We start from the raw sequence: 23313 nt of genomic DNA on the forward strand, positions 1-23313 counted from the left end.
CAGCTTCACGCGGCTAAAAACAGAACATGACAATACCTCTAAGAACATGATTAACAAGTAAATGCTTGAAACGTGAACAGAAATTAAAACCAGAATCTAACACCTCAATATTTTGATATGTTATATTATTATCAAAATCTTGATGAAACAATATTGTTTTTTAACCATAACTGCTCCCAACATGTCTAGTAGGTGTTTTTTTCTCCATATGATTTCGAGCTGAGAATCAAAACCTATAGGAAGATTAATGTTTTTTACATTTTTTGAATCTCCTGTACAGGTTAAATTACAAATGTTTCATTTTCATATTTTTAAAATGAACGTTTGCCACTGTAACACTCTAACGTATCCATTGTAGGATAATACAGGAATGAAGACACTGGTCCAAACTGTATAATATTCCATCAATTTGCAGAGGTTGCTTTCATGTTGATGATAATGCTATGGAGAATTCTTATGTAAACATAATTTGAAGAAACTTACCCCGATAAGATCAGTACTTGGTAATTGCAGGACTCTTAAAGACAGACACTTTGAATGTGATCTGACAAGGACTGGTTCAACCACATCTTTGTCTGCGAAGTGGTCCTCCAACTCACTCTTGCTGGCAAAAAACTTCAAAACTATCCCAAAAAAAAAAACATTTCACTGTGATAAAAATTCAAATAAAAACAACACATGCACATGTTAGAACCCCTACAACCTTTTTGTATGGTTAAAATATAAATATGTCTTCATGATTTTTCACATTTATTTCTCTGTTTTCTAATCTCCCATCTCACACAGCAGTTCGGCTCCAATGGGGCATGGTTCAGTTCACCTCAAATTCCAGGCATGTGTGCAGCCAGTCGAACATCAATGCCATATTTGAAATGTATTTTACATTTTAAATGCAAATTCAAGACAACTCTAATATTTTAACTAGTATTAACATTGGTAGCACAGATAGATAAATACTTTTATGTTAATGATTCTAAAATTGGACTGTTATTACGCATTGGTGCATTTGTGGAAAGATATACTCTATAAACCACACAGTACATCTCTTGAAGGCTGGTAAGCCCAATATTATTTTAATTGACGTAGCCTACATCACATAATTCTAAACTTAGCTTACTTTTAGTATCCAATGCCCAAATATTTGCCAATACATAGCTCACCTTTCTAAAAGAGATGTCCCCTCTTGAGAATCATCTTCATTTAGTAAGCGGCTGAATTGCGCTTTCATCCTATCTCTAATTTCTGTCACTCTACGCCTTAACGTTCGGCTCCTATCTGACATCATTCTCCAACAAAAGTCCACCAAAACCCTGGTCCTATATATTGACAATCCCAAAATCGTAAGGATGGCGCGACAACAGGTGATTGGATCAGCAGAAAATGTTGAAACGTGATTGGAGAAAGAAGAAGCAAACAGTTCTCATCAAGTTACGACTTTCGCGTAATATTGCGGGAATAAATTTGTAATATTATGAGCATAAAGTCGTACCAATATGATGACTTAATTGTCGTAATGTTAGGGCTTTATTCTTGTAATTAAGTAGTGATGATATTAAGACATTCTGGTAAAATTGCGACTTGATTCTCATAATGTCACAACTTTATTATGTTAGAAAAAACTATTAGTCTTGCCCTAATACTCCATTGTAAACAAGAGAAATGTACAGCATTTTGTAAAATAATACTGGTATTGTATTATTTGTGAAACACAAATAATGAAAACAATGAAGAGCATTTTGGCATCAAAATATCACCAGGACTTTGAATAGTTTTTTTTTAACATCCCAATGTTTTTGTGGCATTTTGTACCAACTGGTGGCGGGAATGCGCACCTAACGTTATTTTCGCCACACAACAAGGTAAAGAAGAAGAATGAGAGTGGTCAATGGCTTGATTTGAGGAAAAACCTAGCCATATGAATGTAGCTAGAATAATTTGTGTAGCTTTTGTAACTTAGAGGGGAAAAGTATATAAAGGTAGCAATGGCCAGAAGAATTTTCATTTTGAGATCCAGGAGTATTCTCAATGATTGCATAAGGAGGAAGCTTATGGATGATGCTGGCCCTGAAGTTCAACAGTCGACATTAAGGAGGTATGATCTACACTTGCTTTAAAACTTCATGGCTACGGGAATCTTTGGCGAGACAATTTTTTGCAATTAGAAAACATTGCAGTATAACAAGTTTGGTATGTTGATGTTTTTTCAAAATATATTTATGTCTTATGATGGAATGTTAATAATTTAACTAGCTCCTCCCCCCAGAATTTAAAACATTGAAACATTTAAAAAAATTAAACACCAGTAAAAGCAATATATTTTTAACACCTGAAAATGTGGATTAAAGCTGTTTTGAACCAGTTACTCAGCTTCCCTAGTTAGAATTCAGTGGAATGATGAGACTATTAATATTATCATCTTCTTTTAGCATAAGATGCTTTATTATTGAGAGTGGCTTGGAACCAATTTCTACCAGTAAACCCAGAAGTATTATTAATTATTATTACTCCCAAGGATTATTATTGTCGTTTGATTTATTTTTCTGTGTTTGACTTTCTGTATCATTGTAATGTTTTTCCTCATGCACAGTGCTTTGAGTGCCTTGTTGCTGAAAACCGCTAAATAAATAAACTTGACTTGACTTTTAGTTCTTCTTTGTGCAATACAGCTTGCAAGTAGGCTATTAAGATATTACCATAATGTGAGATTATGTGATGTGATTTTAGGCTTGAAATTATACAGAGAAGTCTCCAGTGGTCAAGATGAAGACTGATCAGTGTAAATGCAGCTGATCAACTGCTGAGTGATTTGGCTGAATTGATTCAAGAGGTCAGATTGTCAACTCAACCTAACCAACAAAGTGTGCATGTATTACCTTGATTTTCCTCACTCTATAAATGCCTAAACAAATTTGTGAACGTGTGTGAACATATGTCAATAAATAGGTATTTTGCAGGCTGTGTTGGATATCAGGCCCCATTGGTTTGGGGAAGCGGTAGGGGTCGAGCCCGTTACCTCATCACCAGCGTACGGCTGTCAGTCCTGATTTCATGTGGCTTCAAAGCTCGTCAGATGACAGAAATTTTCAATGTTTCAGTCAGTACTATAAGAAAACTTTTGCGGTAAGCTACTTTTGAAACCAGTCCGACTCAAATTGTTTGTGAGGCATTAATAGCAAAACACAAAAACAAAACATATTTTTATAAGATTTAAAAGTGACTAAACCTCATATTAACCTCTTTTGAAATATAAAGTTAGCCTAGGGCTGTCTTTGTATTACTTTGGATTTTTCTTTTATATTTCCATGTGCACTTGTTAAATTCATCAATATCAATCCTGAAGCCGTATTGCCTCCCTTGGCTTGAACAGTATCTACTGAAGTTGGATTTTCCTATTGATTCAAATGGCACATGCCTACGTTATCACACCGCCACCCTTGGGAATGAAATCATTTCATAAACATGCTCCCATTCCTTTGCTGGCATAATACCTGTGTTGTTTGTAACAAGATCCTGTTAGAGCCATTTCATGTAATGGGTCTTATTGCACGTGGTCAGCACAAAAGGAACCAGAAATGCTACCTGTCACTGTCTTCACGCCTATTTAACCTAGGTTCAATGGTGCTCAGGTGTGATGAGATGGGACAGAGGCAAACATCTTTTTTACTGTGTATAAAGACATGAGTACAAGGAATATGGGTTTTGTGTGATTTTGAATGGACTTGTATCAACTTGAAGTTATATTGTGTTGGACCACTTGTTTGCTGAATATTGGACCATTTGCACGTTGTTGGACGCCACAGTGGCATCTCTGGTAATAGTTATTAATTATTACTGAGTATTTAACAGTTGTAATTATCAAAGGCGTTGAACCACAATTACAACACCAGAAGACAACTCTGGTCTCGATTCATAAATAAGGATTTTGGTTAAGAAATAAATTTTGTCAAATTATGATTTTTAATTATAATTATTGATAAAGATTAATTAAAGACACACATCACATCACTGTTGCACAGAATAAACAATTGTGATCTCGGTTAACCAGACATTTTATTGTGAGATTTCTGAGTTTTGCAGAAAGCGTTCGTGAGTAGGGGATATCTTGACTAGAGTTTGCTAAGTTCTGCTGCAGAGGATAAAATAATCTTTCATAGGTGTTTGTTGTGGATGCAAGGTGAAAGTTGGTTTAACTTATGGAAAATTTAAAGTTAATTTCCAGCCGGCCAGCCTGCTGCATCAGCTGCAGAAAACCAGCGCTGATAAGCAGCAGACCTGCCCCCAGTGGCGTAATTACAGTTGTGATCAACATTCTCCCAGTCAGGTAGAGAACAACACCTATATCTGGTGGCCATTTAATAAAATTGCAGCTGCAGCTGGATTTCCCAAACCACAGACCTGCACTCGGTACCATCTGGTGGTCACTAGTGAGAATTGTATTTCCTACTTTGATTTTAATCATTCAATTCATTAACACAGGCAGATAATTCCATCACCTATGATCAAAAGGGCATAACTTAAAGTTGAAAGTTGAAGTTACAGATCATCCATTACCACTTTTGGATAAAATGTAAGTGTTTGTGCTGGGTTTTATTGTGTGAAGCATGTTTTGATCTAACTCATAAAACTAACTTAGTTGTTTAACAGGAAGGTAGGTGATCCATATTAGAGAGCACTAACATTTATTTGAAGCTAAGAACAGCATTGAATGTTTAGTTTCATTCCCCATTTTTTAAATTTTACTTTGAATTTGGTTTTGGGTTATGTCCATTTTTGTTTTCTTCTTTCTTTCCCTTTTTGTGTGTGTTTGCTTGACTACTCCCACTAAAGCATAGACTTGGGTAAGCTACAGTTTGAATGGTCAAACCTGTGTGCCCATTTTAAGCAAACCCATACACCTGGAAGATACATATATGAATCAGACAGCTAGCTGAACAGCTTAGCCTGTTGTGTGCTGCTAATTAATTTAGCTATCATTTAATCACTGAGTAGCTTAATCTGTTGTGTGCTGCTAATTAATTTAGCAATCATTTAATCATAGAACAGCCTAGCCTGTTGTGTGCTGCTAATTAATTTAGAAATTCTTTAATCATAGAACAGCCTAGCCTGTTTGTGCTGCTGCTAATTAATTTAGTAATCATTGGTCACTGAACAACTCAGTCTGTTGCATTGCTGCTAATTTCTTTAGTGGTGGTTCATAGATAAACAGTTTTGTGTGTTTGCATTGTGCATTTTGGGCCAAAGATGGAGGGAACATCCCAGACTACAGCTGGAGATGTGTGTATGGTGGAGGACCCCATAGGAATGCAGGCACAAGAGGTGATTGGGTCATTGATTCTGTTGTCCCCAGAGGAGCGTAAAGGTCTCAATGATTATGGCATTGAGCAATGTGAAACCAGGATTCAGGAGTTGCTCCAAGTCATCAAAAACCCACCAAAGGACAGACGGGTCTCAGATGTGTTAGGACAGTTCACTCTGTTATATCAGCGAAGGTTAATGTTGGAAGTTGACCAGCGTGTTAAACTGCAATTTGAGCTGAATGATACTTTGCAGACGGTGGATGTCCTTAGAGGTGAACTAACAGAAGTTGGAAATAGATTGGAGACAATAGAGGGTATCCATGCCACCCCCCCCCATCCCTGGAGGAATGGGGGGGGCGAACCGAAACCCACCTCACAGGTTGAAACCTTTGAAGGTGAGCCACACCAGCGAAACTCTGAGAGAACCTGCAGGTCAGATCTGGAGGATGTAGAAGCTGCTCTCCAGAGATTACCTTTCCAGGCTCATGGGGTTCCCCATACATCCACCAAGGCAAGAACAGGTGTAAGTAGTCAGAATAGGTTCAGTGGTGCGGTGCCCCACCCCACTATAATCAGCAGCCATGAACGGTACCTGGCTGGGGACCCAGCAGGTGTAAATAGTTCACGGCTCAGAGGCGAGCAGCCTTCAAACTTGACTCACAGTACGGTCCTCTACGATCCCTCACCTCCGCCAAGGCAACAAGAAAGCCGCCTCTGGGAATCAGGTGGTTCCTACCGCCCTCAACCGCTGCCCAGGACCCAAGTCCGGGAAGCACAGGGCCCACCGTTGTACCATGAGCATCCGAGGATGAGGCAGTGGTACACCCTGAGTGCAGCCGGAGTGAACACTCTGATGATGACTCAGATGGGCTGGCACCAATCCCTGAGAGTGGATTGCGTACCCGCCAGCTTGAGTCTCTGGCCAAAGACATAGAGCGTTTCAACCCTAATAATGCAGAATCGACCATTGATGATTATCTTAGGGAAGTTGAATGCTGTCTTCTAGATTTGTATTGCCGATCAGCATGGGAAAAACTGAAGTTCATCTGGAAGACAACATCCAGGAGCGTCCATGTTTTTATGGAGAGCCTGACCCCCGCAGTCCGAGACCGTTATTCAACCCTTTGCGAAGCTTTAAGGGAAGAATATTCTGTGTACATGGAGGCCTTACGCAAGATGGTAACAGAAGCGGTGCGTGAGGCCACTGCACCACCACAACCTTCGAAACGGGAAACCGACCATCCAGGTAAACTAGATCCGAAACCCCCGTCAGCATGACTATGCGTGGACTTCGTCTCCACGGCAACCAGAGTCTATCTGGTTGGGTGGGGAGCCAAACCTGAGAAACCTCAAGAACCCCTTGAGACCTCGTCAGGAGAAACACCCCTTCCTAAAATTCTTAGGTGAACTTGTTGGAATAATTGTATGTAGTTTTTATCTTTTATCTTATATTTTTTCGTTTTCTTTAATTTGACTATTTGATTTTATAACATTTCATGATGTTTGTGTGAGTAAAGGATGTGTGAGTTGTCTGCAGGCAAACATCAAAAGTGGAGCTGAGAAGGAAGCAGTTGAGGAAGTCATAAAGATGAAGGCTGATTGCGCTAACCAGAAGACGCACTGATCCTAAGATGGGGAGACTGTGGAAGTGTGTTGTTAAAAGATAATGGTGTTTATGACCTGTTTACGATGCAGCTGTTTTTCCCATCCTTAGAGAGTAATGTTATTTGTAACTAGGGGCCCCCGAAAGATAATAAAAAGAGAGGTGCGGACAGATGGTTTTCAGAGCGGTAGGAGATTTGTAACTGAAGCACATCTCTGTCCGTTCTCCTCGCAGCGAGTAAATAACTAATTATTTGTCTTTCTCTTCTTTTTGTGATGTTATAAGTATTTTAGGTTGTTTAAACCTGACATTAATTTGGTCCTTCGGAGCCGGATTCCAATTACGCCTGAGGATTCCAGCGGGTTGGTAGATTCCAGCCAAGACTGTGCGCATGGCAGGCTTCAACAGGAAGACTCACAGACCCTTTCCGGGATTGGATCTCGGCCCGCTCGCTGGGGTCTGACGGCTGACGGAACTCAATAATAATAATAAGACCCAGGGATTAGTTTAAATTACCTTGATATCAGGACAATGTTTCAGTAACAGTGTCTGACATGCAGCCAGAAGCGTTAAACTTGATGCTTTTTTACAACGGTCACATAAGGATAGGGAAACTCTCTGTCTGCGCTGTTGCTGTCCAGGTCTCGATGAAATCTGCTCCACCATCAACGTTGACTATGGAAAGATAAAGAAAAAATAAATTAATGAAATATACAAATTAATTCAGTAGGTAAATGAGTATAAGAAGAATTAAACTTACCATTCAATAAACCTCTAACAAGCTTCGCCCTGGTATACAGAGCACAGATTCGCCGTCTTTTCCTCAATTTAAGATATTCTGTGAAACAAAATAAAGTTACCTTACAATGCAGGTCTTTTGAAAAAAAATCTTGTTTCTGTTAAGATTTGGATAGAACAGAATTTGAAATACTATAACTTACTCCATACACGGGGTATTTGAACGTTTCCGGGCAGCGCCAACTCTTCCTGCACTGAACTGGTACAGTTCTGCTGAATGTTATCCAGGTTTAGGTTCTGGATTAAATCATTCGATATATCTGTAAAATATTTTATCAGGGGTTAAGACAAGTCTGCAATATCACATAGACCTGTGAAAACATATGCATAGAAATATATATATATATTGTTGGAGTTGTTCCCCAGAACTCTGATGTGCGGAATGCCATCAGACCACATTTTAAACCACCCTTCCTGTTCTTTGGATAACTTTACAGAGGCGACAACGCCCTCTGGAGCTACATAAATGTCAGTGGTGACAATGTCCCACTTCTTACCCTCCAGCTTGTCAGCAAAGCTTTCCTGGTAGCATTCACAGTTATTTCTGTCATAAAACAAGGTGACAGGAGGAGGGATGTAGGGTGCCAGGGTGGAGATCCAGGATTTCCACCGAAGGAAAGAAGAGAGAACTCCTCTGCATGCTGTGGTTTCTGGGTGTAACAGGACCCAGTAAATGTCAGCCATAAGATCGGGCAAGGGCTGGATTAAGTACTGTCCAGATGAGAAGGAGGTGCTGCTGTCACAGGAAAGTTGGGTGCCATTAGGGAGGTTCACCTGTAGTCCATCAGAACCACACAGAATAGTTGCGCCCATTTTGATCAATATGTCTCTGCCCAGTAAATTTACTGGTGTGTCTGCGGACACTAAGTAACTGTGGTTCAAAGTTTGCCCTCCTATTTCAGTTTTTAAGGGCTTGGTGTACGGTAGGACCTGTTTAGCCCCAGAAAACCCCATGACAGTGGTAGTCCTTGTGGAGAGAGTGTAGGGAGGGGCTTGTTTGATGGTTGAGCATGTAGCCCCAGTGTCCACTAGAAAAGGAAGACTTTGTCCATACACCGTCACAGACAATAAGGGGTCCTCAGTCCCTCTGTCCGGGGGGTTCTGTGGGGACCGTCAGTGGTGGTCCGGCCAGAGACCGGGTTCCTCCCAGGCTGGCAGTTGGAGTGAAAGCTGCTGCTGCTGACCTCCACGTGGTGGACCACCTCTCCCTCTGTAAGGGCGAGCTGCTGGTTTTGCAAAAGGACCATGCTGTCCATGTCTGCCCTGAAGAGTCCTGTAAGGACATTCGCGAGCCCAATGACCTGGTTCCTCGCAGTAATAACATACATCAGCAATACTCGACTTCCGTGGTGGTCCTCGCTGGAATCCACGTCCCCTAGGCCCACCCCGCCCCCGGAAGCGACCAGCAAGTCCCTGAGGAGGACCAGAGGCCAGTGGCCACTGTGCAAACGTGTCCTGATGTCCAGGAAATGGAGGAGCTTTGGGTGGGTGAGACACAGCACCTTCATACATTATTTTGGTAGGTTTATTTTCTTTTTTCTTGTCTCCTGCTTTCTGCTTAGCCTCTGCTAGCTGCATTTTTAGTAATTGAGTTTGTAATGTTTTGAGCTCTTCCTCATCTTTCTTATTTTCCTCTCTTATTTTAGATAAATGGTGAATTAAATGACGGTTCCACATTCTAGTGTCAGATCCTGGCAAGTCAGGATTATCTTCCATGTTGGTTTTAACCTGAGTGGGTAAACCAATCTCTCTGTGACCCTTCTCTATCTGGATTGGTTCCTGTTTGCGTTTGCCACATGGATTTACATTGGTCCAAATATTCTCTGGGGTTAGTGTTGGGATTCCATTCGAACTTAGGAATGGTGCGCCCCCTGGTTACAGGGTATAGCTCCCTCAGCGCGTCCCCTAAGTCTTGGGCATGGAGAGAGAAATTATCTATATCTGGGAAGAGAAGGGAGCGAGCACTCGCTTCAACCTCTCTACAGCTGTGTGGTTTCATACAACGCGCTGCAATAGCCCGGTAATCCCCTAGAGCCAAAGTGGTGCCTGCAGTAAGAGAATCTAATGTTTGTAACCAAATAGAAGCACCCTCAGTTACGGGTGGGAGCTTGTCGCAGAGTGTGGTAAGATCCCCCAGGGAAAAAGGCTTGTATTTACGCTGACCCCCGGACCCAGGTTGATGAAGGAGGGGCATCTGTTTTTTAAAGAACCCAGGCTCCCCTCTTGATGCCACCTGACGGAGGACGCGTGGTTGCATGGTTTGAGTTTCTGGTTGGGGGGCACTGCGCTCAGGTGTGTCAATCTATGAGGAAGTGTGGCATCAGGCTGCCAGTCACCATACACAGCAACAGTCACTGAGCCTACTTGCTTAGATGGGGCAGGTGTTGCCATGGTCATGCTTTGGGGTGAATAATCTGTGCAGGGTGAATGGGGTGAGGGATGGTGCTGAGATGGAGTTAAAGTTGGAATGGGAATTGTTACACCATCCAAGATTTCTCGCATTTTTTTAGCTTAAACCCATCTGGGCTTACTTGAGTATAAGAGCCAACAGAGAGTGCTTCAGAGCAAGCTGGGTCAGTTACAGACAGAGAGTCTTGTGATTCAGATGAGAAAGAAATTAAGTCCTTTTGTTCTTCTTGTGGAGCTGTAGGGGTGGGACAGTCGGTGAGAACAGCCTGTGGGCTGGGCAAGCCACGAACAGTTACATGCCCTTCTTTGACGTCAAGTACAGGGTACAGCCCTGTGGGAGGAGATGTAGGAGGGGGAGGATACTGGGCAGAACCAGTGGGAGGTGCATAGGGTGGTGGCTTGTCAGCTACTTCCTTATTCCTGTCAGTGTGTGGTTCTGTGTGTGTGGTGTCAGGTTTATCAAACATTGCATGTTTTCCTCCCTGCCATATTAACACCATCTGAGACCAGAAAGTCTCATTTTTTGCTGCTTTGTCTCTTAAATCTTTCCACTTGCCTTCAAACCATCCACTTTCCTTGCATTTCTCTTCTGCCAACTCCTTTTCTTTTTTAGCTTTCTTCATGTTCAGCCAAAACCATCTTCCAACACTTTCTACTCTTTTTATCTGTGCCATCTCTCTCCACTTCCTGCTGTATTTTCTGGTTAATTTTCTTAATTAACTTTTCAGCCTGTTTTCCCTCCTGAGTCTGCTGCACCAGCTGCCTGACAACATACACCTGCTCCTCAAACGTCTTCCACTCCGGCACCTCAGTACCCCAACCTGAGTCATCCATCTCCCTATCAAACTCTCAGTCCATCTTTCACACACTTGTGGCCAACCGGAACGTATGGCACGCTATGTCCCGAGCTTCCGGTCTAATTGATAATTATTCTAATCAATTCTCAAGACACCACAAGTGTTTCAGTAATTCATACAAAACAGCAATCAATCATCTGTCCTTGTTAACACCGCGAGGTTTGCCAGACAGATAACTGCATTTGGTCACCTGCGATGAGAGTTGCTGAGACCAGCGCGTCTCTCCACTCACGCTATTTCTCACTCACTCACTCCTCCTGACAACGTCTGTATCACAGATTATATTTTCTGTGAACAGCTCATATATTTTATGTGTTTGTGTTTTGTGCAACTTCTATTTTTTCTGGAATGCACTAAATGCCGTCCAGTTATGACTAGTCTTGCTGAATCATCCTAATTTCAGCTCATAGTTCTCTCATGCTGGTCTTGTTATAAATGTCATTTATAACTCACAGTCATGCTCTCACTATTACTGGTCTCACAGATTCATATAATCTGTTCACAGTAATTCATTGCTTCACAGGACTTATAGTGTGTGCTTTGTGTATTATTACATCTGTAATCTGGTTTTATCGAGGCAGAACTCGCATAAAACACAGCATTCACACCCTTTTGTTTTTGCCTGGTCTCAGTGTATAATCTTGACTTATATTTCACACAGCATTCGTAGCTTCCCAGACTACGGGCCTCAAACCCAGCACAATCATGAATTTTCGTCAAAAAACATGTGGAGTTGCCAAGCTCAGGAAAAAATCTTCAACCTCTTTTAGAACATTATTGTTATTATTGACCTCGTTCACTTTTTCTTAATACATTTAGCAGAGTTTTCCACTTACTTGGACATAAGACACCATTTAATTTAGGCCTATCGAAAAATGCCAAAAGCAGACTTTGATTAAACAGGTTCTGCTTACCTTATTTTGTAGTTTAGATAGGTACCCGGTGTCAGATGTCCGTTGGTGGATCTCTGTTTTATCCGAATCTCTCTGCTTTTCCCTAGATCACATCGGGGTCACCAAGTTGTTGGAGTTGTTCCCCAGAACTCCTGCGTGCTCATTTGTTTTGGTAAAGCTAAGTCCTGCTATACTGTTTTAGTAAAACTAAATAATAAAAGAAATCACGAAGACTGCGCAGTTATGTTTGCCTGGCCAGCCAGGGAGAAATGCTGCGGCCCCGTTGCTGCTCACCACGAACGCTTCTGATCTCCTCCCCAGCTTCAGCAGTTTTTATTCAAAAGCAAGAAAAAACAGACACTTTATCAGATGTCAGTTGAACTCTTTGTTTCCATATCTTCACTGTTGCCGGGCAAATTATATCTAAGTCAAACACACACAGAGGCCTGTTAGGCAGGCCACTAAGTTACACAATACATTTTATTTCACACATTATTAAACATAACTTGAGCATAGCAATTCAGACCCTATTAAGTATTTTAAATGTTTCCAACAATATATATATATATATTTTCTTTTTTTACTTACTCTCCTCTTTCGGAGCTGTTAATTTTTCCGGCGCACAGTCAGGGGACTGTGGCGCATGAATGGCTACGCCCTCTCTTTCATGGATATGTTTAGCTGGGTTCGGATTGTCTTTTTTAAAGACAAGTTTCCGTCTCAACTTTGGTTTTTTCGGAGGCAGACAGTTACAAACGCTGACCTCTCCAACATCCAGGAATACGTCTCTTGTTAAATCTGTAAGTAGAATTTATTTCATTTATTTTTTAAATCACAAAATAGCATTCATCAGTTGACTAAACTAGATGTTGTTGCAGTTAATAATTACCATAGCCGGACTGTGTAAAAACGATACCATCCAGCTCGTCACTCGTGGGTTCTAAAGAATATAAGTTAAACATTATTATTATACAACGAGCATTCACAAGCACTTAAGGAATTCTTAAAGATGAATACTTACTACTGAAGATTGCTTTGTATTTCTCGATAGAAGCAGAATTTTCACCACCTTCTTCGTTTCCTGAAATATGTTCCGACATTTTTTGTTTCTCTTTACAAGTGTTCTAAAAATATTTCAGTGTAATTGGTTAAAAATAAACTTTTAGCTACCAGATTTGAAGCTGATCTCCCAGTAAAGATTGGGTTGTATCTCTCGATAGAACCAGGATGACGGACTACGCCACCTTCTCTGTTTCCAATGACGAAATCCTATCAGCGTGCATAGTTACGCCCCTTGGTCACACCCCCCGGAGACACCTCAGCAACAGCGCAGATGCGTTAATTCAATAAACAGGGGATGTGAATTGTCAGAGGCAATGCTCGAGACTTTGGGCCAGGAAGGAGCACAGTCCTCTTAATTACTTTGACTACAGTCGGTGTGAAGACTTTGTCTGAGACAATACACAAGAAACAGCTGCGGATGTCTGAGGTCTGATCACCTATTCAATAAACAGTGGATGTATATTGACTGAGACAATGCTTGACACTTTGGGCCAGGAAAGAGCACGGCCGTCTTAATTACTTTGACTACAGTCAGTGTGAAGACTTTGTCTGAGACAATACACAAGAAACAGCTGCGGATGTCTGCCTTAATTCAATAAACAGTGACATGTCTGAGGATTTTTTAACCTTTATTTTTTTTTTTTCAGTTTCTTGTGACGTTTTACATAGACCACACATACAGGTTACAACCAAGTTACAATCCTTCCACAACCTCTGGCTCCCACGTGGGATGAGGAGAAAACTGTTTTCTCTAAATCCTCAATAACTATTGCTCTAAAATGAAAAAGGAAAAGCTTAAGGTAACTAAAATTATCATCCATTTTACCAAATGGAGTCTCTCATGATTCCAAACAAAGTCTTTTAGCTGTAGAATCCATTTCTAATTTGGAAACAGCATAGTGAGCACTCATAAGATTTTAGATAATTCCATGTTTGGCTTACTTTTTAACTATTTCTTTCAGTTCATTTGTTTCTCTGTTTTTTAGATCATCTCTACAAGTTGCTGGTGCATATTAGATTACTCAAACATTTGAGCAGAGGAAGAAAGGTTCTGTATCTACTTTTTTTGTCTTTCTTGTTTTTTTTAGATGTAAAAACATCTATCTAAATAACTCCTGCATTAAAACAAAATAAATTTACAATTCTGTCAGGTTCTCTCTTTTTATCAGAATTTTGTGTGACGTGCGTGCATTAACCTGAGTGACCTTTAAGTTTATAAGAATTTTGTGTGATGTGCCTGCATTAACCTGAGTGACCTTTAAAGTGGATAAACTACATGTTTCGTTTTTAGATGTAAAAACATCTAAAAACATACAATTAGAAAGATTCGCTTCCTTGTGATGACAACATCCGGTTAATGACGATATCCGGTTACGCCACCGGAAGTCCCGCCACCGGAAGTCCCGCCCACCTGTCAAAAGTTTCCCACCTCGTTTGATTGAAGGATGTACATTTAGTCTCTCACATTGTTCCTGCAAGAGCAGACACCAAGAGAAATAAAAAACCAAAATAGTCTCAAATTTGTACATTCAACCAAAGGTACTTTAATAGTCATGTACTGCCTTGTTAAATGTTTTACATTTTTTCATAGTATTTGCTTTTGAGTTAATTTTGTTTTTTTGGTTATTCCACATTCTGTTCTTTTTGTCACTTTGTTTTCTATAGAATTATTTTCATTATCATCTATTTTTGTTCATGTTATTATTTATGTGCCTTTACTTGCTGTCTTTAGTTATTTTAGTATTTATCAGGTCTTGCTTTCTGTGTTTTGTTTAGTTTGTATTATTTTTAATGACCCTGTTTCTTCACAGATCCATCTACTCATCGTTCACAACTCTGGCTGCTAATTTCTTTATCTCTTACACCTGTACTTCCTCATCTTGCCCATTGTCTGCAGTTGTTCACTCTACTATTTAAGTCCTTTATTGTCTGTGTTTGTCACTTGGTTCATTTGGCTGATTATGTTTAAGACAGTACACTATGATAAAGGTTGTATCTAGCCACATTTCAGTCTGAAGCAACTTTAGTTATAAAAAAACAATATTTGTATGCTGTATCCTAGCAATGGGGATAAAAAAAAGTTATTGTAACTGATGTTTACTAAAGCTTATCTCTATTGTAAAGTGTTTTGTTTTTCTTTTAGATAACAGATGTCAATGAGGCTTCAACTGGTTCCCAAAATGTGCACAGTGAAATGGAAAGGTATGTTTTTTTGATGTTTTTCTTGTCAACCATGAAGCTAACACTATAAATGCATGAAAAACCGTGTTTGAACAATGAGCTATCAGGGTCTACAGCTACCACTTACAGAAACCTATGTATATGAGTTACAGCAACATATAAATTTACTTTGGGATTAACATATTTTTAACTGAATTTTAATTTAAACCCATTAATAAATTCTCATTTTGCTGTGTGCTGCCAGTAAATGAGACGCATGACCATAGCGTGGGTCTTCCAGTTGTTAGGAATCCAGAGGTCGAACAGCAAGAGATTGTCAGGTGAGTGGTTCTTCATGTAATAATTACAGTTTCATTTAAACTAGCACATGCATTGCAGGCAACCTTGTTGATCACTCAGACAATGTTAAGCTGACATTTGGTTTATCGGGTCTTTGAGTGCTTGCATTCAAATTTTCTTTTAGATAAATTTATTTTTTAATTGCTTATAATGGAAATTGCTGTTAAGGTTTGATTCTACTGAATACAATATTAATGCAGTGTTTCTTTTCGAACATGTGATATTGTTTGACTTTAGCTTCCAATAATATAATGCCTTCTAGTTCTCATGTTAGCCTGTCTGCCCAATCTTCACATTTGAAAGTGAGTTGGTTGACTATTCAGAATGTAATGTAATGCTTTATTTATTTTTGCACATGAATTAAAAAAAATGATCTGCTTTGTATTGTTTAGGGAGGACTTTTTTATTGACTCTGAGATCTCAGATGTAGAGGACTCTGCATTGGCCTCTACCATTCCAAATGAGACTGATGTATGTTCAGATCAAAAAAGCAAACAACTGCAGTATTTCTTGATTATTAAATTTTTTATTTATTTATCTGGTTCTGTTTTCATTCATTTCAGGATGAAGTGGAACTAGCCTCAGTTCTGCAGGACTTTCAACTGGACCACTTTGACACCAGTGAGAATTCTGTTGTCATTGCCTGCAGAAAGCATATTCTTAAGAGTGCCTACATGGCACTCTCAAAGACATACTTTCCGTGGCGCAAAACTCCAAATGTGCAGTTTGTGGGAGACTTGGCAGATGACTATGGAGGACCAAGGCGGGAATTTCTTCGGTAACTTGGTTTCAACTCTGACATTTACTAATCGAACACTTGTGCTTTATTTTACCTTCTATATGTGGCATAATTATAACCAGTTTTACTTCTCCCTGCATTTTACTTATGATCGACGTTCAGGGATCTCTGGGAATATTTGAGGGTCAGCCTGAAAATCTCCTGTTTTGTTACAGTTAGCAGTTGCTTTCAAGCAACAAATATTATACAGCCGGAAAACTGACAGAATGGTCAATAATTCACAATGAGCCTGGACCTCGATGCCTCAACAAGGAGCTCTTTGAAATGATGTGTGGACAGATACCATCTTTTGATAAAATTGATCTTTGAGTCTTCTTGGATGATGAGATCAAAAGTAAAATTGAACTGGTAAAACACATGTACGCCTAAAGTGACACTAAAATTTTCAACTAAGATGCCATGTTGATGTAATGTAGACTTATGTAATATATATTCTAGATAATTCAATTAAATACCTGTCTGTGTTAGGTTTCAAACTGTAGCAACCTGCAAGATCTGGCAGAGTTGAAATCCAGTCTTGGGGACGGATTGCAAGCTGTGGGATACCAGATATTTTCTCTGCCACACTGTTGGATCTACCTCAGATGAGAAATGAGGTTTTGGCTCACTTTGTGTTTCATAGGTAATGTATCATAAATGTGGGCTAGTTCACCATTAACTAGTCACTCTTTAATTCTTTAGCAGAGGTGGGTAGAGTAGGCCAAAACTTGTACTTGAGTAAGGGTAACATTACTTGAACATTTATGGAACTAAAAGTAAAAAGTGACAGTCTAAGAAAATATTCAAAGGTGTACAGTAAAAGGGCTACTAAAGTAGTAGTTGATTGTAACATCTGATTTCATATTTGAAAATCAGTTAAGACAAATGGCAGGTTTTGTATCAATTCTGGTATTTAAAGATTTGCATAAACAAAATTAATAAGTGCCTTTTTTTTTTTTAATGGAATGAGTACTTGCAGTGTATATTTGTTAGAACAGTGCAAAACATTTCCAGTGACCATATCTGCTGTTTACTGTATATTTACTTGATCTCCAAAAAGAGTTTAGGAGATGGGGAAAATATAATTAAAACAAACTCCTTGATTTCAAACAAGAGGTCTCACTTTAACAGACTGTAGATATCTGAAGAAAATATGGTAGATTAATTCCATAGTTGAGGTGGGTACAGTAGCCAGAAATTTTACTCAAGAGAAGCTATATTTCACTACACTAGTTCTCATGTAAAACAGAAAGGTAACTACTCCTAAAGTACACTTTCTTCAAAAAGTTACTCAAGTAAATATAAACTGTTACTACCCATCTCTTCTGTATGGCATAAGTTACAAAAGATGACCTTTCTATTTGCAAGTGCCTTTTCATTATGCTTGGAAATCAAATTAAATGACATATTTTGTAATCAACAGGGTGGCCAGCATGATCCAGCAGTATGTTGATGGCATGAATTCCTGTGGTCAGTTCTGGCAAATGGTAAAGAGATACTGGAAGCAGTTTATTCTTGTCTTTACCAACAATGGACAGAAACTTTCAAGGCAAAGTTTCCAGAATCTCTTTACCATTTCCTGGAGTCCCGTGGGGAGCAAACATCTGGAGGAGGAAGAGGCAACCATTTTCCAGTGAGAATGATGGATTATGGCCATTGAAGGTGTCCTAGTAACATAATGTGATTGTTTTGCATGATGTGAGCAGGTAAAGAGTCTGTCATACTGTATAGTACTTTATTTAATTTCAGTTTCACATTGGTCATATCACCCAATCTGCATATAATCACTTACAAAACATTAATCAACTTCGTACCTCCTTTACTGGCCATGCTGCTACCATCCTTGCCCATAGTCTTATCTCCTGAATTGTTGCAACCCTTTTATTTGGTCTCACAATAAGTAACTCAAACTTATTGAACTCTGCAGCTGGAGTCATGTCTTGTACTCCAAAAAGAAAACAAAAAAACACATTGCCCAGTTCTTCAACAGTGTCATTAGTTGCTTCTACAAGCTAGGATAAACTTAAATGTTGTCATATTTAAGTACATCCATACCCTTGCCCCTAATCTCTGTAACCTGCTTCACATCACTGCTACCTGTTCTCAGATCTTGGTCTGCCACTCATCTTGTTCCTTTTGCGTGTCATATCATGGGGAGCAGAGCTTCCATTACCTGCTACTCTGTTTTTACACTCACCCTCCAGTGAATAGGAATTTTGATTCTCTTCCTCTATTAAAATTACATCTTGAAACACATGTTCACACTGGCTTATTAGTCTTACAGATTTTACCCAGATTTGATCAAATCTGTGTGTTAAGATTGGTTTTATGAAACATTTTGAAATTGGGTGATTCCTGAAACAAGTGAATGGAACTATTTGAGTCTGAACAAGCTCATAATCTATACAGATTAACTATAAAACTGCTAGTAAATCCAGAAAGATAAGGTAGTGTTAACAAAGCAACAAAACATTTTTTGTTTTGTTTTTTTGTTTCTTTAACGTCACAAGGTTATGCTCCTTGTTCAACAGGGAAAGAGGTGGACCAGACACTCGAAAAGGTGTTGGTCTTTGTTACCGGGACTGACTGTTTGCCACCTCTGGGGTTTCCGCAGTCCTGCAGTATCAACTTCTATGACCAGGAGCCAGGAAGTCGGCGCATACCCTATGCATCAAAATGCAGTTTGACCCTGTTTCTTCCGAGAGGAGTTGGAGATGAAGAAGAATTCAGGGAACTTCTTCACATGGCACGGAAGGGCTCAATGGGGGTTGGGAAGGTGTAGTAGGGCTGGACTGTATCTGTTCTGGGTATTTTGTTTGTCATCACTGGATGTCAATGTTTTCACTTCAATAAATTTGTTGAATCTACCTGCAGTTTATTTATTTTGTGTAACAGGGGTTACTGGTTTACAAAGCTGGCAAAATTTATGTTGTAGTGTATTGACATAAGATTCTGAAGTATTGCTGAATTTTAAATGCTTTACACAACAGAATGAAATGCAGTAACCATATGCTTGAACCCATGAGATAAATTTAATGGTTTTTGCTGTCTTTGAAAACTAAAATCAAAAAGGGGAAGACATGACCTGATTATTATGGCCTCTTAAATATTACACAAAATAGGGAATTTTGTGGGTGACTGGCTCAGGTAAGAGTTCGTCCTGTAACTGGTGAGTTGCAAGTTTGAACTCCTGTTCCATCTGTTTTTGGGTACCTGAGCGAGACCCTTAGCCCCTGGTTGCCCCCTGAGTGACACAGTGACAGCCCACTGCTCCCTAAGAGATGAATTAAATGCAAAGAGCAATTTCTCCATTGTGAGATCAAAGTCCAAATTAAATGGAACCCTAAAGAAATGAGGTTAAACGCAGACCTCAGTTCACATTTAGTTAAAATGATGCACTCCATGAAATAAATTAAACACTGAAAGAATGAAATAAGAATTGGTCCGAAGTCAGCTGTCAGACCTTGACTTACTGATGTGATATTGTGCCAGAAACAAGCGGGTCATATAGAAGTTACAAAAAATGGGTAACACCTAAGGGAAATATGTACTCTAAAGAATACTTCCACCTCTCTGCCTGCTCAGATGCTTTTCTCCTAAGCTCCCTGCTTGCTTGCATTCTTTTACTCCTAACTTTTTATCTCTTAGCCAAAATTACGGAAATATTGGACTAAAACAACTTCTTACCAGCGACTCCCAAGGATTATTATTATTTTTTTTTTTAAAAGGACTTTGTTTTTATAATCAAACTCGAAAGCAGGACAAGTTGACACCAGCTAATCAGCACAAAATGCCTCCCTTCACCACAGAGGACTTCGACAAACTTTTACAGAAATTGGCTGTTTTGGAGATGAAAATCCATCGACTAGAAGTGAATGTGGAGGTGAATATGGGGTACAACGATGATTCAACTCTGCCTGTGATCCCAAACAGTGACAGCCAGCTCAACAACTCACCTGGCAATCAGAACACTGAGAATAAACCTACCGGCAGACCCCCCTGGCATGTTTTAGTGGCATGCCCAAAAAATCAAGGTGGACGACACACTGGAAGATCTCAGCAATTAAATAAATTAGAATGGCCAGAATTACAGAGAAATGCCCCCGTTTCCCCTGTGAAAAGGAGACTTCGACAGCGAGCTTCTGTCACAACAACTGATAGGAGTGAGACAGCTGGAAATAATGGAATTCCCTTCCAAAACAGATTTGCCCCACGACTGAATGAAAACCAGGACATCGTCTCCATTCAACACCCCCTGTGGCCGAGGCCCTGCTACTAAACCAACATCTTCCAAATGCCGCAGACCTCCACCACCTCCTAATCTATCTCCTCCTAATCAGGACCTTCAAATCACTTCTCTGTGATACAGTGTGTGCCCCAATGGTAACTCTATCAGAAATGAGCATGTCCAGGAAAAACTTGGGCCCTTAAAAGGAGATAGTTGTAAAATCTCTGTGCTTATACGTGACAGAAAGAACAAAGCCAAAAGGATAAGAGACAGTAATAAACAATCAACAAAAGCCATAAACTGTCAGGTACAACCACACACAGTTAATATCAGCAACTAAGTCATATAAACTCGCTTTACTGAACATTAGATCTCTGTCAGGAAAATCATTTTTAATCAATGACTTCATTACTGACCACGATCTTGATGTTATGTTTTTCACAGAAACATGGTTACATGAATTTAATGAAGCTCCCATTCTGATAGAGGCGACACCTCCGAACTACAATTTTCTTTGTGAGAGCAGACAGCAAAGAAAAGGTGGAGGGGTGGCCACTTTGTTTAAAGATTTATTAGAGTGTAAAAAAGTATTTCTGGGCAAATTTGACTCTTGAATATTTGGCTCTCTGGGTAAAGAGCCCTGTCCGAACCATGTTCTTGAATATTTACAGGTCTCCTAAGTCCAAAACAAACTTTATCAGTGATTTTAATGAGCCTTTATCTGTGATTTGTGTTTATTATGACTGTTTAATTATTGTGGGAGACTTCAACATTCACATGGACAATCCTGAAGACAGAAGTACAATAGATCTATGTGACACTCAGTTGAAATTTTGGTTTGACTCAACATGTTAAACGGCAAACGCACAAACAGGGACATGTTTTGGACTTGATCATCACTAAGGGTCTAAACATTTCCAATGTGTCTGTAACTGATGTTGCCCTAACTGACCACTTTTCTGTTATTTTTGAAAGCATCATCTGCAATGACTCAGTTTGCTAAAGAGACATGATAAGAAAACGCATCTTTAAGGACGCAGCTGCTGAAACCTTTAACCAGATTTACTCTTCTACCTCCACTTTGCCCTGTAACACTGTAGATGAGCTGGTAGATAACTTTCATTCTAAAATCTCGGACATCATTGATTCAATTGCTCCAATTAAAGTGAAATTCGTTTCTGGGAAGAAAAAGTCTCCATGGAGAAGTGCTCCACCAATCAGAAGTGACAAAAAGGAATGTCGAAAAGCTGAACGCAGGTGGCGAAAGACTGGACTCCAGGTTCACTATATTATCTATAAAGAGAGACTATACAGATATAACCTACAACTTTGCCTGTAATAACATATGATTCAACTCAAATAATAAACACGTCCCTTTTGTCAGGTGTTTTCCCCCGGGCCCTAAAAACAGCAATTATCAAACCTCTATTGAAAAAGAGCAACTTGGACAAGCTGCTACTACAGAACTACAGGCCTATATCAAACCTCCCCTTCATCAGTAAGATTATTGAAAAAGCTGTGTTTCAGCAGTTAAGCAACTTCCTAAAATCGACTAACCGCTTCGATGTCTTCCAGTCAGGCTTCCGTGCTCACCACAGTACAGAGACTGCTCTTGTCAAGGTGTTCAATGACATCCGTATAAATGCAGACTGTGGAAGAACCACAGTGCTGGTATTATTGGACCATAGTGCAGCATTCGACACTGTTGATCAGTCCATTTTATTAGAGCACCTGGAAAACTGGGTCGGCCTTTCTGGTACAGCACTCAACTGGTTTAAATCCTACTTGAAGGACAGGGACTTTTTTGTGTCACTAGGTAACTACATCAGAGAGCACAAAAATCACATGTGGTGTTCCCCAAGGGTCCATCTTAGGGCCCCTCCTATTCAATATCTACATGCTCGCCCTAACTCAGATTCTAATAAACAACAACGTAAGTTATCATAACTATGCAGACGACACACAGCTATACGTTACGATGTCACCAGGTGACCATGAACCCATTCAAGTGCTAGATAAATGCTTAGAAGAAATCAATGCATGGATGGGCCTACATTTTCTTCAGCTGAATCAAAACATCAGAACGCTGCTGGCCGCGTCCTCACTAGAACTAAGAAAGTGGAGCACATCACCCCGGTTCTAAAGTCCCTACACTGGCTCCATGTAGCTCAGAGAATAGACATTAAAATACTTCTGTTAGTCAATAAATCACTGAATGGCTTAGCACCAAAATACATTACCAACTTGTTGTCAGTGTATCAACCACCCAGACCTCTCAGGTCTTCTGGCTCAAATCTACTCTGCATATCCAAAACCAGAACTAAACATGGAGAAGCACCTTTTAGTTCTTATGCTCCACTAATCTGGACTAAACTGCCAGAAAACTGTAAAAGCGCCGAAACCCTAAGTTGCTTTAAATCAAGATGAAAAACTTATTTGTTTAGAGTGGCCTCTGACTGTGCCATTTAGGCATGATTAGCTGTGTTTTCAGTCCAATTTTCCTTTCATTTTCTTGTCCATCATTCTATTCTCTTTATTTTATTTTATTTAACTTTTTTAAATTACCTGTTGCTTGATTTTATCATTTGATTTGTTTTTCTGTGTCTGTATCTGTGTTTATTTGCTTTGTGATTGTATTGCAATTGTATGTACAGCGCTTTGAGTGTCTCGTTGCTGAAAAGAGCTATATAAATAAACTTACCTTACCTTACCTTACCTAATGAATTCAGTTCAATTCAGTTTATTTATATAGCGCCAATTCACAACACATGTTGTCTCAAGGCACTTCACAAAAGTCAGGTACATACATTCAAATTAATCCTAACCATTGAAGAGTTGGATAAAAAGTTTTTCTATCTAAGGAACCCA

At 39.6% G+C, this 23313-nt stretch overlaps 1 protein-coding gene across 2 annotated transcripts; it reads left to right on the forward strand.

Annotated features, from left to right (window-relative positions):
- The first annotated feature begins 14424 nt into the window (after window positions 1-14424).
- On the forward strand, window positions 14425-19396 carry LOC124867403. Of its 2 annotated transcripts, XR_007038041.1 has the most exons (8): window positions 14425-14908; window positions 15063-15121; window positions 15345-15420; window positions 15832-15910; window positions 16003-16217; window positions 16707-16860; window positions 17641-17850; window positions 18749-19396. XR_007038041.1 is itself a non-coding variant. In XM_047363829.1 (7 exons), the coding sequence occupies exons 2-7, from the start codon at window positions 15070-15072 to the stop codon at window positions 18801-18803; spliced, it is 687 nt and encodes a 228-aa protein (XP_047219785.1). In that variant the 5' UTR covers window positions 14429-14908; window positions 15063-15069; the 3' UTR covers window positions 18804-19396. The 2 variants fall into 2 exon arrangements, 1 of the variants encoding a protein (XP_047219785.1); XM_047363829.1 differs by lacking the exon at window positions 16707-16860 and having other exon boundaries at window positions 14429-14908.
- The last annotated feature ends 3917 nt before the right edge of the window (window positions 19397-23313 follow it).

This window comes from Girardinichthys multiradiatus, chromosome 4, assembly GCF_021462225.1.
Source record: "Girardinichthys multiradiatus isolate DD_20200921_A chromosome 4, DD_fGirMul_XY1, whole genome shotgun sequence".
Classification (NCBI taxonomy): Eukaryota; Metazoa; Chordata; class Actinopteri; order Cyprinodontiformes; family Goodeidae; genus Girardinichthys; species Girardinichthys multiradiatus.

Excerpts from the sequence above, each read along its gene's own strand:
- LOC124867403 (XM_047363829.1), top strand. The coding sequence starts at position 15,070 with ATGTCAATGAGGCTTCAACTGGTTCCCAAAATGTGCACAGTGAAATGG. Across the intron at positions 15,421-15,831 it reads GAACAGCAAGAGATTGTCAG|GGAGGACTTTTTTATTGACT; the intron begins GTGAGTGGTTCT and ends TGTATTGTTTAG. Across the intron at positions 15,911-16,002 it reads CCATTCCAAATGAGACTGAT|GATGAAGTGGAACTAGCCTC; the intron begins GTATGTTCAGAT and ends CATTCATTTCAG.